This window comes from Poecilia mexicana, unplaced genomic scaffold, assembly GCF_051168715.1.
Source record: "Poecilia mexicana isolate PSO_F unplaced genomic scaffold, ASM5116871v1 scaffold_19, whole genome shotgun sequence".
Classification (NCBI taxonomy): Eukaryota; Metazoa; Chordata; class Actinopteri; order Cyprinodontiformes; family Poeciliidae; genus Poecilia; species Poecilia mexicana.
In genome coordinates this window covers 21105970-21118671 of record NW_028263388.1, presented here as the reverse complement: position 1 = coordinate 21118671, position 12702 = coordinate 21105970, and the positions used below count along the sequence as shown (strand labels likewise).

At 35.1% G+C, this 12702-nt stretch overlaps 1 protein-coding gene across 2 annotated transcripts in view; it reads left to right on the top strand.

Moving 5' to 3' along the window:
• nrap (nebulin-related anchoring protein) overlaps positions 1-12702 on the top strand; it is a 30280-nt gene that overhangs the window by 13766 nt on the left and 3812 nt on the right. For both annotated transcript variants that reach the window (XM_088000950.1, XM_014973338.2), the window contains 19 exons: positions 814-1011; positions 1961-2065; positions 2148-2246; positions 2321-2425; positions 3407-3514; positions 3648-3805; positions 4990-5143; positions 5221-5325; positions 5845-5943; positions 6751-6855; positions 6941-7048; positions 8106-8219; positions 8298-8495; positions 9455-9559; positions 10344-10442; positions 10527-10631; positions 10715-10822; positions 11719-12030; positions 12120-12224. In XM_088000950.1, coding sequence (XP_087857076.1) covers positions 814-1011; positions 1961-2065; positions 2148-2246; positions 2321-2425; positions 3407-3514; positions 3648-3805; positions 4990-5143; positions 5221-5325; positions 5845-5943; positions 6751-6855; positions 6941-7048; positions 8106-8219; positions 8298-8495; positions 9455-9559; positions 10344-10442; positions 10527-10631; positions 10715-10822; positions 11719-12030; positions 12120-12224 — 2490 coding nt within the window. The remainder of the gene's footprint in view (positions 1-813; positions 1012-1960; positions 2066-2147; positions 2247-2320; positions 2426-3406; positions 3515-3647; positions 3806-4989; positions 5144-5220; positions 5326-5844; positions 5944-6750; positions 6856-6940; positions 7049-8105; positions 8220-8297; positions 8496-9454; positions 9560-10343; positions 10443-10526; positions 10632-10714; positions 10823-11718; positions 12031-12119; positions 12225-12702) is intronic.

Below are 12702 nucleotides of genomic sequence, written 5' to 3'. Positions count from 1 at the left end.
TGGTTTGAACAGAATGGCTATGTCTCACATTGTGGCTTAATTTCAATCTCAGAAAACAGAGGAGAAACTGGTTGGTTGTAAAAGGTGTGTGGATATTGAGGAGATTATGTATGTATAAAACTTGAACAGTAAGCAGTGCAATGTTTAATGAATGTGGTTCAAATCAGGAGTGGATAATAAGGACTTAAAGTTATAAGACAATATGTTGTGGTATTATTGTGATAAAGATAAAAGCAAATACTAATATTGAATATATTTGTAATGTGCTTCCTTAGGATACCAGTTACATAAAGAAGTGTGATTTGTATCACTAAACTGCACATAATAACTGCATTTAATCCCATTTTATTAAAATTATTTATACTCTTATTAATAAAGAAAGTAGACAAAATAGTAAAATCAACAGTCTAGACAATATGTACAGTTTTGGGAGGTTTAAAACATCATTAATTGGAATTTATGTTTACAACAATAACTCAAAATTCTTATCATGATGAGAAATTTATCACGATAAACAATACAATAAATTCCCACCCCCACCTTAGTTCAATTAATTGTAGATAATTAGAAATTATTCAGCATATTTGTACAGTCCGGAAGGAGAACCAAAATTATATTTACATAATAACAGTGTGTATATTTAAACCTGTGCATCAAATTCTTGTATTTAAAAAAAAAAAATCTGTTAATTTGTTTGTTGTATCATCAATCCACCGTTTAAACCCCCCCCCCAATTAACCCCCAGTTACACCATATGTTTTTGACAGGAGTTGTGCTCCATATTGAATCATTTTATTATTATTGCCTCTTTAGATTGAGTATAAGAAAGGCTCCAAAGAGAGCCAGGCGCAGTACAGCCTTCCTCTGGACATGATCAACCTGAGCCACGCCAAGAAGGCTCAGGCCCTCGCCAGCGACCTGGACTATCGAACGAAACTTCACGACTACACCATCATGTCCGACGACATCAAGGTCCAGCAGGCCAAAAAGGCCTACTCCCTGCAGAGTGAGGTGAGATTCGGCAGTGTTTGCAGCTGAAGGTTCATTCAAAGGGGATCTATTATGCAAAACTCACATTTTTCACATTTTTGTACATACATTTGGGTTTCTACAGCTTAATAAAAAACAGCTCAAGCGCTAAAAAAAAAAACAACCAACCTCTTTTTGGCAATTATTGCGATAAACGACAATGTTGTTATTTTGAGACCACTTTCAAGTAATATAATGGTAATGGCATAAAACTGCAAGCACATCCCTTTAAAGATCAGTAAACTTTAAATCTTAATGAATATTTAACACTGGAACTGGAAGAAACGTTAAATATTCAAAACAGAAACAACAACAAAAAATAATTATAAAGTCACTGTAAACAAAACTGGGGGTCGGTGAGACCAAAGCACCAGAATCAAGACTTTTGTTATCTAATTTTTGGTAGAGAGAGAGAAAAAAATAGAAAAACAATAAACAATGGAAATGAAAATTATTGAGTTTGTTTTAGTATGACATGCAATAAACTGATGTATTGATTTATTGCTTATTGCAACATGCCTGGCAATATGTTAATGTTTTTTGGTATCTGGAAAATTAGCCTTTTCACAAACCTCCCTAATGCTAAGTCACATGTGCCGTTACCTAGCAACCTCAGCGAAACCCAAAGCGTCACCTAGCAACCCAAGCACAAGGTTTTACCACTGTATAGAATAAATAGAATGTATTGTTTGCCACTGGTTATTCTTCTTCTTTTCAAATTTGTATGGTTGTGTAATTGCACATCTGTTAGCAGCCATTTTCAGATGCGAGTGTAAACGTTGGGTTGGTAGGGGGTGGGGGGAGCCAGCAGCAGATTATTTGGATTTAAAGGGACAGGGACCTGAAAGCAGAACTGACCAGACTAAAATCTCATTATCTAAGAACAATTTGCTATCCTAACCTGCTCAAGGAGATTATTATCTTCCTGCAGAACCAGTACCGTTCTGACCTGAACTGGATGAAGGGCGTCGGTTGGGAGACTGAGGGATGCCTCAACATAACTCAGGCCAAGAAAGCCGGAGAGCTGCTCAGTGATGCAAGTCTATTTTATTAGATATTAAAGTGATACAGACCCTTTTAGAGAAGCTGTTCATCAATGATATATTCTGTTTTCACAGGTCAAATACCGTCAGAAGGCCGACAAAATGAGGTTCACCCAGGTGGCGGATGATCTGTACATCAAACACGCCAAGAAGAGTCAGGAACTGCAGAGCGATGTAAGGTCTCATACACAGACTCTTCCATCATCATGGAGTTTATCTCTGTAATATTCATCTCTGTGATTTTACAGCTGGCGTACAAAGCAGACACAGAACAGATAATTCACCAGTACACCATGACAAAAGACGAGCCGCAGTTCAGACAAGCAAAAGCAAACGCCGACATGCTCAGCGGGGTGAGCTGAAATTCATGTTTTCCCCACTCTCTGTTTCACAGTTTACTATTTTCAGAAACAAAAGGGTTTAATCAATCAATTAATCAATCAAGTTTATTTGTGAAGTAACATAAACACCAATTCACCAAATGTGAAACAAAAACAGAGATTACTTTTTCCAGGTTTCTTCCAGTGTGTTATAAGCCTGGCAGGCCACCAGGCTCAGCATTGCTTATTTTTTAAAGTCTTTTTTAAATGTTTGATTTTTTTAAGACTTTATTGTTGGGGTTCAGATATTCATCTTCCAATCTTTCAATAACACATAATTATCAAGTGAGATTTTTAAATTTCCTGTTAACTTAAAACATTTCTTAACTCAAAAACACGACAGGCCGCTGGACGAATGACTGCTCTGGCGCCCAACCTCCGGGCTTATCAAGTTTTCTGGGAGAAACCTTGCATTTTGTCATTAAAATTATCCAGGGTTGCATTTATTCCACCTATGCAAATTTTAAAGAGAAGAATTTATGTTTTACTTAGAAGTAAAGTTGCATGTTTCACACAGACACCAGTCATCTTTTTGCGCTTAATATAGCCAAAACGCACGCTTGTAAATAAATGTTTGCAATATATTAAAGTATTTTGTAATTATTTGTAAGTATATCGTCACCTTCCTAAAATAGTAGCCTTAGTCAAACTGGTTTTTGGCAACAAAAAGAAAATACCACCTCTTTTTTGCCAAAAGATAATTTAGGCAAAAAACAAAATAATAACTAAATGACTTAGGCCATAATTTTTTGGTAGGTGACTGCGAAAATGTTTACCTGTATTTCACTTTAAAGAAAGGTCAAATTAAAATTTGACCACAAAAAAGAAATATAATAAAGCATAATGAAATAAGTACATAATTTCCAAAATAATTTATTTACTAGATTGAACCAGTTTTTCTGATTAAGGTTTGATTACAAGTGCATCTGATGCTCAATTTCTTCCTTTTTATAGAAAGTGTACAAGAGCCAGTGGGAGAAGCAGAGGGAAAAGGGCTTTGAGCTTCATTTGGACTCTCTGTCGATACTTACGGCGAAGGCTAAGCGAGACCTGGCTAGTGATGTGAGACATTTTAATATTGGTGCAAAACCTTTTTGGAACAACTATAAAAATACTTGACATGCCCTCCTGAATAAAGACATTTTAACACATCTGAGTCTGACTGAAAAGCTGCTAAATTCCTGTTCTGTTTCAGGTAAAATACAAGCAGGAGTACGAGAAAAGCAAAGGTAAAGTGATCGGGATTAAATCTGTCAGTGACGACTCCCAGATGGCTCACTCCGCTCTGGCCACCAAACTTCAGAGCGATCTCCACTACAAGAAGAACTACGAGGACACTAAGACTAAATACAAGTAAGTCCCCTGGATTAACCATCATTTGGTAATATTTTTACTAGTTATTCCAATTAAACCAGATTTCTGATGCTGTATATCTAATTTAAACATCAGGAGCAATTTATTATTGAGTGGCTCAACAATTGCAGAGATAATTTAGCCTTAATCTTTGTACTTGAGTATTTGCATTAAAATACAGTTTATGTAAAAAGTGTAGAGTTAAAAAGCCGAGTTTTGTTATGTAACATGACATACCGTAACAAATCTGGAAGCATAAAAAGAGAAATAACCCAGTTGTACATCTATAAACTAATACTTTGTAGCAGCTTTATTTTTATTAATAATTCATTTATTTTTATTTATTTTTTGTTATTGAATTGTGAAAAATATACACCACTCTGAGATGGGGCAGATTGAAATGGCTCAAAATCTTATCAGGACACAAGCGTTTCATATCAGTCAATATCAATAATTATTGATTGGTTTTTCAGTTTTAAATAAATGAAATGCAGCCAAACTGGTTTTCCTGTTTTAAGTACAGTTTTCACTTCACACTGTTATTTATTTTTAAGCAGTTACGAGTCAGAACTTGAAACTGCTGCTGTATTAGTTATTCAGCAGGTTGTTGCTAGGTAACCAAAGAGTGAGTGGGTTGCTAGGTAACCAGAGTGAGAGAGTTATGCTGTGCAGTTCTGAAACAGAATTCAGTGAAATTATTGAATATTCTATCAGACGTATTATCTATTAATATTGACTTTGTGTCTATCACAGTATCAATATTGCTATTGATTTATTGTCCGGTCCTACTATAAAGAGAAAAACGTTTTGAAATTCTGTTTATTTTACTTATGAAAAAGATTTTCTGATGGATTCACCATCTGAATTGAGGATTATATTACCATTAAGGCTGCAAATGTTGTATATTTGCAATGCTAGCAGCTTTCTAAGTCTAATATATCCTGACCCTTTGTATAAAAATATTTTTAATCCTCATTAAAAACCTTTAATGAATGGCCCATTCATTAAGGTTACACAGCCACAGGCCTTGATATCCACAACAGATTTATTGTCCAAGGCAGGCAGCTATGGGTCATCACCCTGGCGAAGCTCATGAATGAATTAATCTTTTTTAAAATGAGAATGACCTCAAGGGAAAAAGGTCAGTGTAATGCCAGGATTTTAAACATCAACCTTCTCCACAGCGTGTCTCTGGATATGCTGAACATCAGCCATGCGAAGAAGGCTCAAGACCTGGCCACGGATACGAAATACAGGACGTTCCTCCATGAATACACCACCCTGCCGACGGACATCAACGTGGCCTGGGCTAAGAAGGCCTACGACTTACAGAGTGACGTAAGTCTCCCTAAAACCAACCAGTTAACATTTCATTTAAACCTGCAATAATTAACCTGTTTGTTTTAACTGTGTAGAAACAGTACAGATCGGACCTGAACTGGATGAAAGGTGTCGGCTGGGAGGCCTCAAAATCTCTGGACGTTCAGCAGGCGAAGAAAGCTTCAGATCTGGCCAGTGAGGTAATCTCAAAATAGATTATATATTAGACATGCAATGAAAAAAAAACTTACACTTGATTAACCAAAGCTCTAAAAACGGAGAAAAACTACAGATTTTATCCTCAACAACCTTCAATAAATATTAATCAGATTATCCTTCTTGGTCATTTAGTCCTTTTAAATAAGTACAGGAAGAACTTTTTTATAGAGCAGATTTGAGCGACAGTCCTCTATTTATAACCTCGTTACAGGGGGACTTATTTAAAGGTCACTCCTGTCATGATTACCAACATGATACGCTGACATGACACCCAGAACAAAATTTAAGAGATTATTATTAGAAAACTGTTCTAATTATGTTGATACATCAGCAACATCAGCTGTGTGATTGTTTTTATATTTGCAGTTTTTCAGAACAAATTATTGTGATTAGTGCGCCCTCTACTGTTCATAACACAGTTGTGCACTTCCTGTTTTATTCTTTGCCTCATCTGAGCTGATTTTTTTCTGTAATTATATAAATATATATTTTTTCTGCAGAAAAAGTACCGTCAGGATGTGAGCTCTCTGAAGTTCACCAGCGTTGAAGACACTCCAGAGATGAAACAGGCCAAACTCAGCAACAAACTGGCTATTGATGTAAGTATAGGAACAACAAATATCAATATCATAAGTTATTACAGCCAAATCCAGATATTTATATACACTATATAAAAAGAAGAATTCTACAGAATGCCATTTGTAAAATTACGCAGTCAGTTTGCTTTATTTAGCCCTGCATTAAGAAAAAAAAGTTCATATTTCATTTATAAATGTCACAATTTCAATTAAATATTTAACTCCAGACTAAATATGTAGCTAAAATAAAGACGTTCAGCCAACATCTAGTAGTGCATTTCAAAGTGGAGACCACCAGGGGGCGATGTGGATAAGATGGGGGAGAAAAACAGGCAAAATATTTTTTAATCTTAAATTTTTCATCATAATTTTTGATTCCTGTTTTTCAATTATTTTTCAGATATGAAACACAAATTGAAAAGAAAAATTACAATTATTTTAAATAAATGTAAAAATACATATATTTCATACAGTATCTAAATAAATATATATTATGAAATCTGGGACCACCAGGGGGCGCTGTGGAGAAAATGGGGGGAAAAACACGCAAAATATTTTTTTAATCTTCAATTTTTCACCATAATTTTTGCTTCCTATTTTTCTATTTGTTTTAGATAAAACAAAATAATTTATTTACATTATTTTTATATAATTATACATATATTTATAGAAGCCGTCAAATGCTGTTGAGGTGAATATATTATCCGTTCTCACTACAAATAACCACACAAAGGATTCATTTTGTAGCTTCAACACTCATGCAGAGTTTCCTTCAGTAACATTCGTCGTCCTGTTTTATTGTTTTCTTTTGTTTGCTTTTTTGTGCAGAGATTGTACAGAGAAAAGGGAGAAAACATAAAACACAGTTACACAGTGAGTGAAGAGCTGCCAGAGCTGGTGCAAGCAAGAATCAATGCCAGAAACATCAGTGAGGTAAAGCTTTGTTTTTTATTCTGATTATTGATCTGATTATTGTGTTTCCATGAGTTGGTTTCTGATGATACATTTACACTTTTAGAGTCAATACAAGGAATCCTGGACGAAGTTACGCGACGGCGGCTACAAGCTGCGTCTGGACGCGATTCCCTTCCAGTCCGCCAAAGCGTCTGCAGACATCCTCAGTGATGTGAGACCCAGTTCAACCACACACAATCTGTGGAAATCATTGGTGTGACACCCAATATGAAATGTTCAAGAAAGAGTTTCAAAAGTTGAAGTTTTGCTAGAGAAAAATCTGAAATTTTGAGAGTAGTGTCAGAAATTTTTGAAATTTTTGAGTTTGAAAAGTCAAAAAAAAAATGCCAGGAAAAACTAACATTTTCAAGAAAAAAACTTGGAAGTTTCCAAGTTGGAAAAGTTGAAAATCTTCTTGAAAAAAAAAATAAAAAATTTTGAGATCAATGTCAAAAATTTTCAAGGAAAATGTGGAAACTTCTGAGTTTGAAAAGTCAAAAAAGTAGTGAGAAAAAAAAAATTAATCAATCTCTGAACTATTCTAAGGAAATCATGGAAATTTCTGAATTTGAAAAATCAAAAATTAGCTTGGAAAACAAATCTGAAAATTTGAGATTAATAGAAACTTTCAAAAAATTTTGGGGAAATTTCTGAGTTTGAAAGGTTGAAAATTTGCTAGAAAAAAATCTGAAATTTTGAGATTAGTATCAGACATTTTCAAGAAAAAAAAACTTAAATTTCTGAGTTTCAAAAGTCAAAAAATTGCTAGAAAAAAATTTAAATTTTGAAACCAATCTGAAAATTTCAAGAAAAAATTTGGAAACGTCCGAGTTGGAAAAGTGAAAAACCTACTAGAAAAAATACCTAAAAAATTTTGATATTAACCTAAAAAAAATTAGAAAAAAATTAGGAAATTTTCAAAAGTCAGAAGTTGTTTTCAACCTTTTGGGGAAAAAATTCCAGCAAATTTTTGACTTTCAAACTCAGAATTTTTTTTTCTTGAAAGTTTCTGAGATTAACCTCCAATTAATTATTATTATTATTATTATTCCATTACTATTGCTTATTTCATTTGATCAATACTCAAAAATTTCTGATCAATCCAAAAGTTTGAGTTAGATGTACTCAAAAACAAGAATATGTTACATTAACTTCAATTAAGTTGAGTCACACACAGAAGGTTTTACTGTGGAAATAATTTGTGTGACACATAAACTGACTGATTTCAGGTAAAATACAGAGAAGAATTTGAGAAGACCAAAGGGAAGATGATTGGACTGAAGGGGCTGCAGGACGACTTGAACATCGCGCATTCGGTTCACGCCAGCAAGCTACAGAGTGATGTGAGTGTTTTATGCCCTGTAGTTCATCTAGAAATAAGCTATTAGAAATCACATTTATGAATTCTGCTCTGAATTTAGATTAAGTATAAGAAGGACTCGGCGAATCAGCTCTCGAAATTCCACCTGCCCATGGATATGGTTGAGGTTGCTCATGCTAAAAAGGCGCAGTCTCTGGTCAGCGATCATGACTACCGGCTGTCTCTGCATCACTACACGTCGCTGCCCGATGACATGAAGGTGCAGGCTGCCAAGAGAGCATACGAACTGCAGAGTGAGGTGAGACGGACTTCAGAAACTCCTCTGTCCACACGGCTTCAGCACCAACAACAAGCTTTACTCAAAGCTACTCCACCACTCGTCTTTATCAGAAATGGTTTAAGTTGGTCGTGGTAAGAATAAGTGACAGTAACTACCTAAAAAACCTCAGCTGCTCATAGTTTCTTCAGTGCTAATCTACAGCAGAAATGGGCCATTCGACATAGAGAAAAAGGAGCAGTGCATTTCTGCCTAAAATAAATCTGACATTCTTAGATTAATATCAGAAATTTTCAAGATAAAAACTTGGAAATCTCTGACTTTGAAAAGTCAAAAAAAAAAAATGCAAGCAAAAAAATCTGAAAGTTTGAAATAAATTTCAGAAATTTTCAAGAAAAAAATGTGGAAATTTCTGAGTTTGAAAAGTTAAAAATTGCTAGAAAAAAACTCCAAAACTTTTAGATCAATCTGAAATTTTCAAGAAAACATGGAAATGTTTAAATTTGAAAAATTGAAAATTTGCTTGAAAAAAATCAGAAATTTTCAAGAAAAATGTGGAAATTTCTGAGTTTAAAAGTCAAAAGATAGCTTTAAAGAACTCTTAAATCAGAAATTTTTAAGAAAAGACTTGAGAATTTCAGAGTTTGAAAAGTAACTCCTAGGTGGGAAAAAACTATAAAATTTTTAGATTAACCTAAAAACAATTCTAGAAAAAATGTGGAAATATTCAAATCAAAAGTTTTTTAACTTTGAAAAAGGAATTTCTAGCAAATCTTTGACTTTTCAAACTCAGAAATGCCCACATTTTTTTGTCGAAAATTTCTGAGATTAATCTCCATTTATTATTCTTCCATTTTCATTACTTATTTCATTTAATTAATACTCAAAAATTTTGAATCAATCCAAAAAAAAAAAATCAAGAATATGTTCCATTAATGAAAATTTTATAGTGAAATTAAAGAAAAGTTTTCTGTCCACAGAGAATGTATCGCTCTGACCTGAACTTCCTGCGAGGCGCCGCCTGGATCGCAACCGGAGCTCTGCAGATCGAGGAGTCCAAGAGAGCCACAGACCTCATCAGTGACGTGAGACGTCTTCTTTGATTTTTATCTGTTTTCTTCTTATCACAATGATAAAACTATCATCTCCTCTTTTTAAGTATCGAATATCTCCCTCTGCTTTGCTCCTGCTCTGCATCCATGAAGCCTCACTTTTCAAAGATTATTTGAGATGCTAATCAGCTGCTTGCAGTTGCAAAAGCAATACCTCGTTGCCACGGTTACGACTTTTACAAACGTAAAAGCGTAAGAGCTGCTATTTGTGCAACAGCTGGACGATAAATTGTCCCAGAAATGATTGCGATAAACGATAATATTGTTGTTTTGATTCCATTGATAATCCTATACAAGTAAACTTTATTTTTAAAAACAAAGCAGATATTTTACATATACAAAATAAAATGCAACAACCAAAAACAAAGAATAAAATCAAAATAAAAACCACTTATTTCCAAAAAAACAAATAAAATGGATGATAATGTTTATAAAATTGAACTCCAAAAAATCATCAGAATGAAAATGATTGAGCTCAATTTGATTTATCATGCAATCACTTGATTAATTTATTTTTGTGACTCAATCAGTTATTATGATTGGTTCAGTTATATTGGTTCGCAAAACTTTTAATTTTAGCAAAAGTCCATCTTTTCAAAAACTGCATTTCGTGTTTTCCCAATAGGTGATTAAAATATTTTTTCCCAGCCGTGTCCACAAGACAGCTTTTAAACATTTCATATTTACATTCATTGATTTGGGAGGAATTTAAATGATTTGCTCAGAAAGGTAATAAAACGTCTGTTTTCTGTCCCAGAAAAAGTACCGACAGCAGCCGTACAAATTCAGGCACACTTCAGTCGCCGACTCCCCAGACATCGTCCACGCTAAACTCAGCGGACAAATCACAAATGAAGTGAGTCAGGAACTCTAATGATACACTTTTACTATGTCTTCTGTAGGTTTTATAATATGCAACATATATATATTTTTTTCTCAGCGTCTGTACAAAGAAAAGGGCATAAACGACCAACACAGCTACACTATTACAACCGAGCGACCAGAGATTACACAAGCAAAGATAAACGCCTCCAACTTCAGTGAGGTGCGACGATTTAAGCTGCTCGCTGAAATAAAATGACTGCCCAAGATGTTTTATTTACTTTCTGTGTGCTACATTTGCTGCAGGTAAAGTACAGAGAGTCCTGGCATACGCTGCGAGCTCAGGGCTACAAGCTCACCATGCAGGACATCCCCTTCCAGGCCGCCAAGAGCTCCACGGGCATCGCCAGCGACGTAAGCAGAACAGGAGGAGCTTCAGATGAAAGCAGGGCTGCACATCGATTACAAAATATCAGCCAGATTAATCACACTCTACAACAGCACATTATGGTTATTATAAACGGAAAGGAAGAGTAAACGTTCGCTGAAGAGCTTTTCCAGAATAAACAAGGAAATTTATGAGTTTGAAAAGTTAAGCATTTGCAAGAAAAAAAAAAACATTTTGAGATGAGTTTTAGAATTGTTTTAGAAAAAAAGTTTTGAGTTTAAAATATTGAAAATTTTCTAGAAAAAAACTCAAATATTAAGATAAGTTTCAGAAATTTCTAATTTGAAAATTTGGGTTTCAAAAGTCAAATGTTTTTGACTTTATAAACTCAGAAATTTCCAAGTTATTCTTCAGAAAATTTCTATTAATCTCAAAGTTTTTTTATTTTTTTCTTGCAATTTTTTTTTACTTGCAGCTCTTGAATTTCCTTGCTTTTTCTTGAAAGTTTCTGAGATTATTCTCAAAATTTCTGAGTAATTTTCAAGCAAATTTTTGACTTTTCACACAATTTTTTTCCAAAAAAATGTTAGTTTTTTTTTCTCACATATTTTCGACGTTTGGAGCTCAGAAATTTTCTTGTCTTTTTCTAGAAAAATTCAGAAATTATTCTCAAAATTTCACAGTTTTTTTGGCAGAAATTAACTCGATTTATTTGGCTCTAGTATGTCGCGGTAAAACAGCCCGACTCTTTTTCACTCACGTTTGCGACTTCACACTGTCGGAACGCAGTGCAGGCCAAAACAGGTGATGTGATTCATCTGCATTATGCAACAGAAACACGTTAAGCTTTCTGGATCAGTCGCGTGCGCTAACCCGTTACTGAAGCAGGCCCAGGAAATCAACCGAACTCGTGTCTCTGCAGTACCAATACAGGCACAACCACCTGCTGGAGAAGGGGAAACACATCGGGGTCAGGAGCGTCACGGACGACCCCCACCTGCTGCACTGCCTGCAGGCCGGCCGGCTGGCCAGCGACCAGGAGTACCGCCGGGACGCGCTGTCCGCCAGCGGCCGGTACCACCTGACCCCGGACATGATCCACCTGGTGGCGGCTAAGAACGCGCAGGCGCTGGCCAGCGACCAGGACTACAGGACCAAGCTGCATGAATACACGGTGCTTCCCGACGACATGAAGGTGAAATGGGCCAAGAAGGTGTACAACCTGCAGAGCGAGGTGAGGAACAAAGACGAGGGAAGTAAAGGAAGATGAAGAAACGCCGACGCACAACTTGATTCATGTGTGTTTTACTGCTTCGTGCATAGAAACAATACAAATCCGACCTGAGTTTCATGAAAGGAGTGGCCTGGGACGGAGTGGGAACGCCGCAGCTGGAGGCGGCCAAGAAGGCAGGAGAACTCATAAGTGACGTGAGTATTTGGGAAAAAATTATACTAGAAACTGATCTGTCTCTAATAATAATAATAATAATTCATTTTATTTTATTTCTAGCCTGTAAGACAAGAAATGAAAAACAAAATGTAGACAGAACAAACAAGGAAGCCAATAATGCAATAAAAGTACCATGAAACAAAAAAGAAGTTTATATAAAGTGGAATAATTGATGCATCCTAAGTCTGGATTTTAATACTATGAAGAGTAGAAAATAATAATTATACTCATTTTATTGTGTTTCACTTGAGATTTTCACTAATATTTTTATGTAAAGGCTTAATAAAATCATTTTAAATACTTAAGGAAACATTTAATTGTTTGTATTTTCTTGCTTCAGTCACATAATATTTAGTTTATTTATAAAAAATAAACCAAAAGAAGCAGCCTTCAGTTTCTGGAACAAACTTCCAGAAAACTGCAAAACAGCTGAAACACTGATGAGTTCCAATAAAT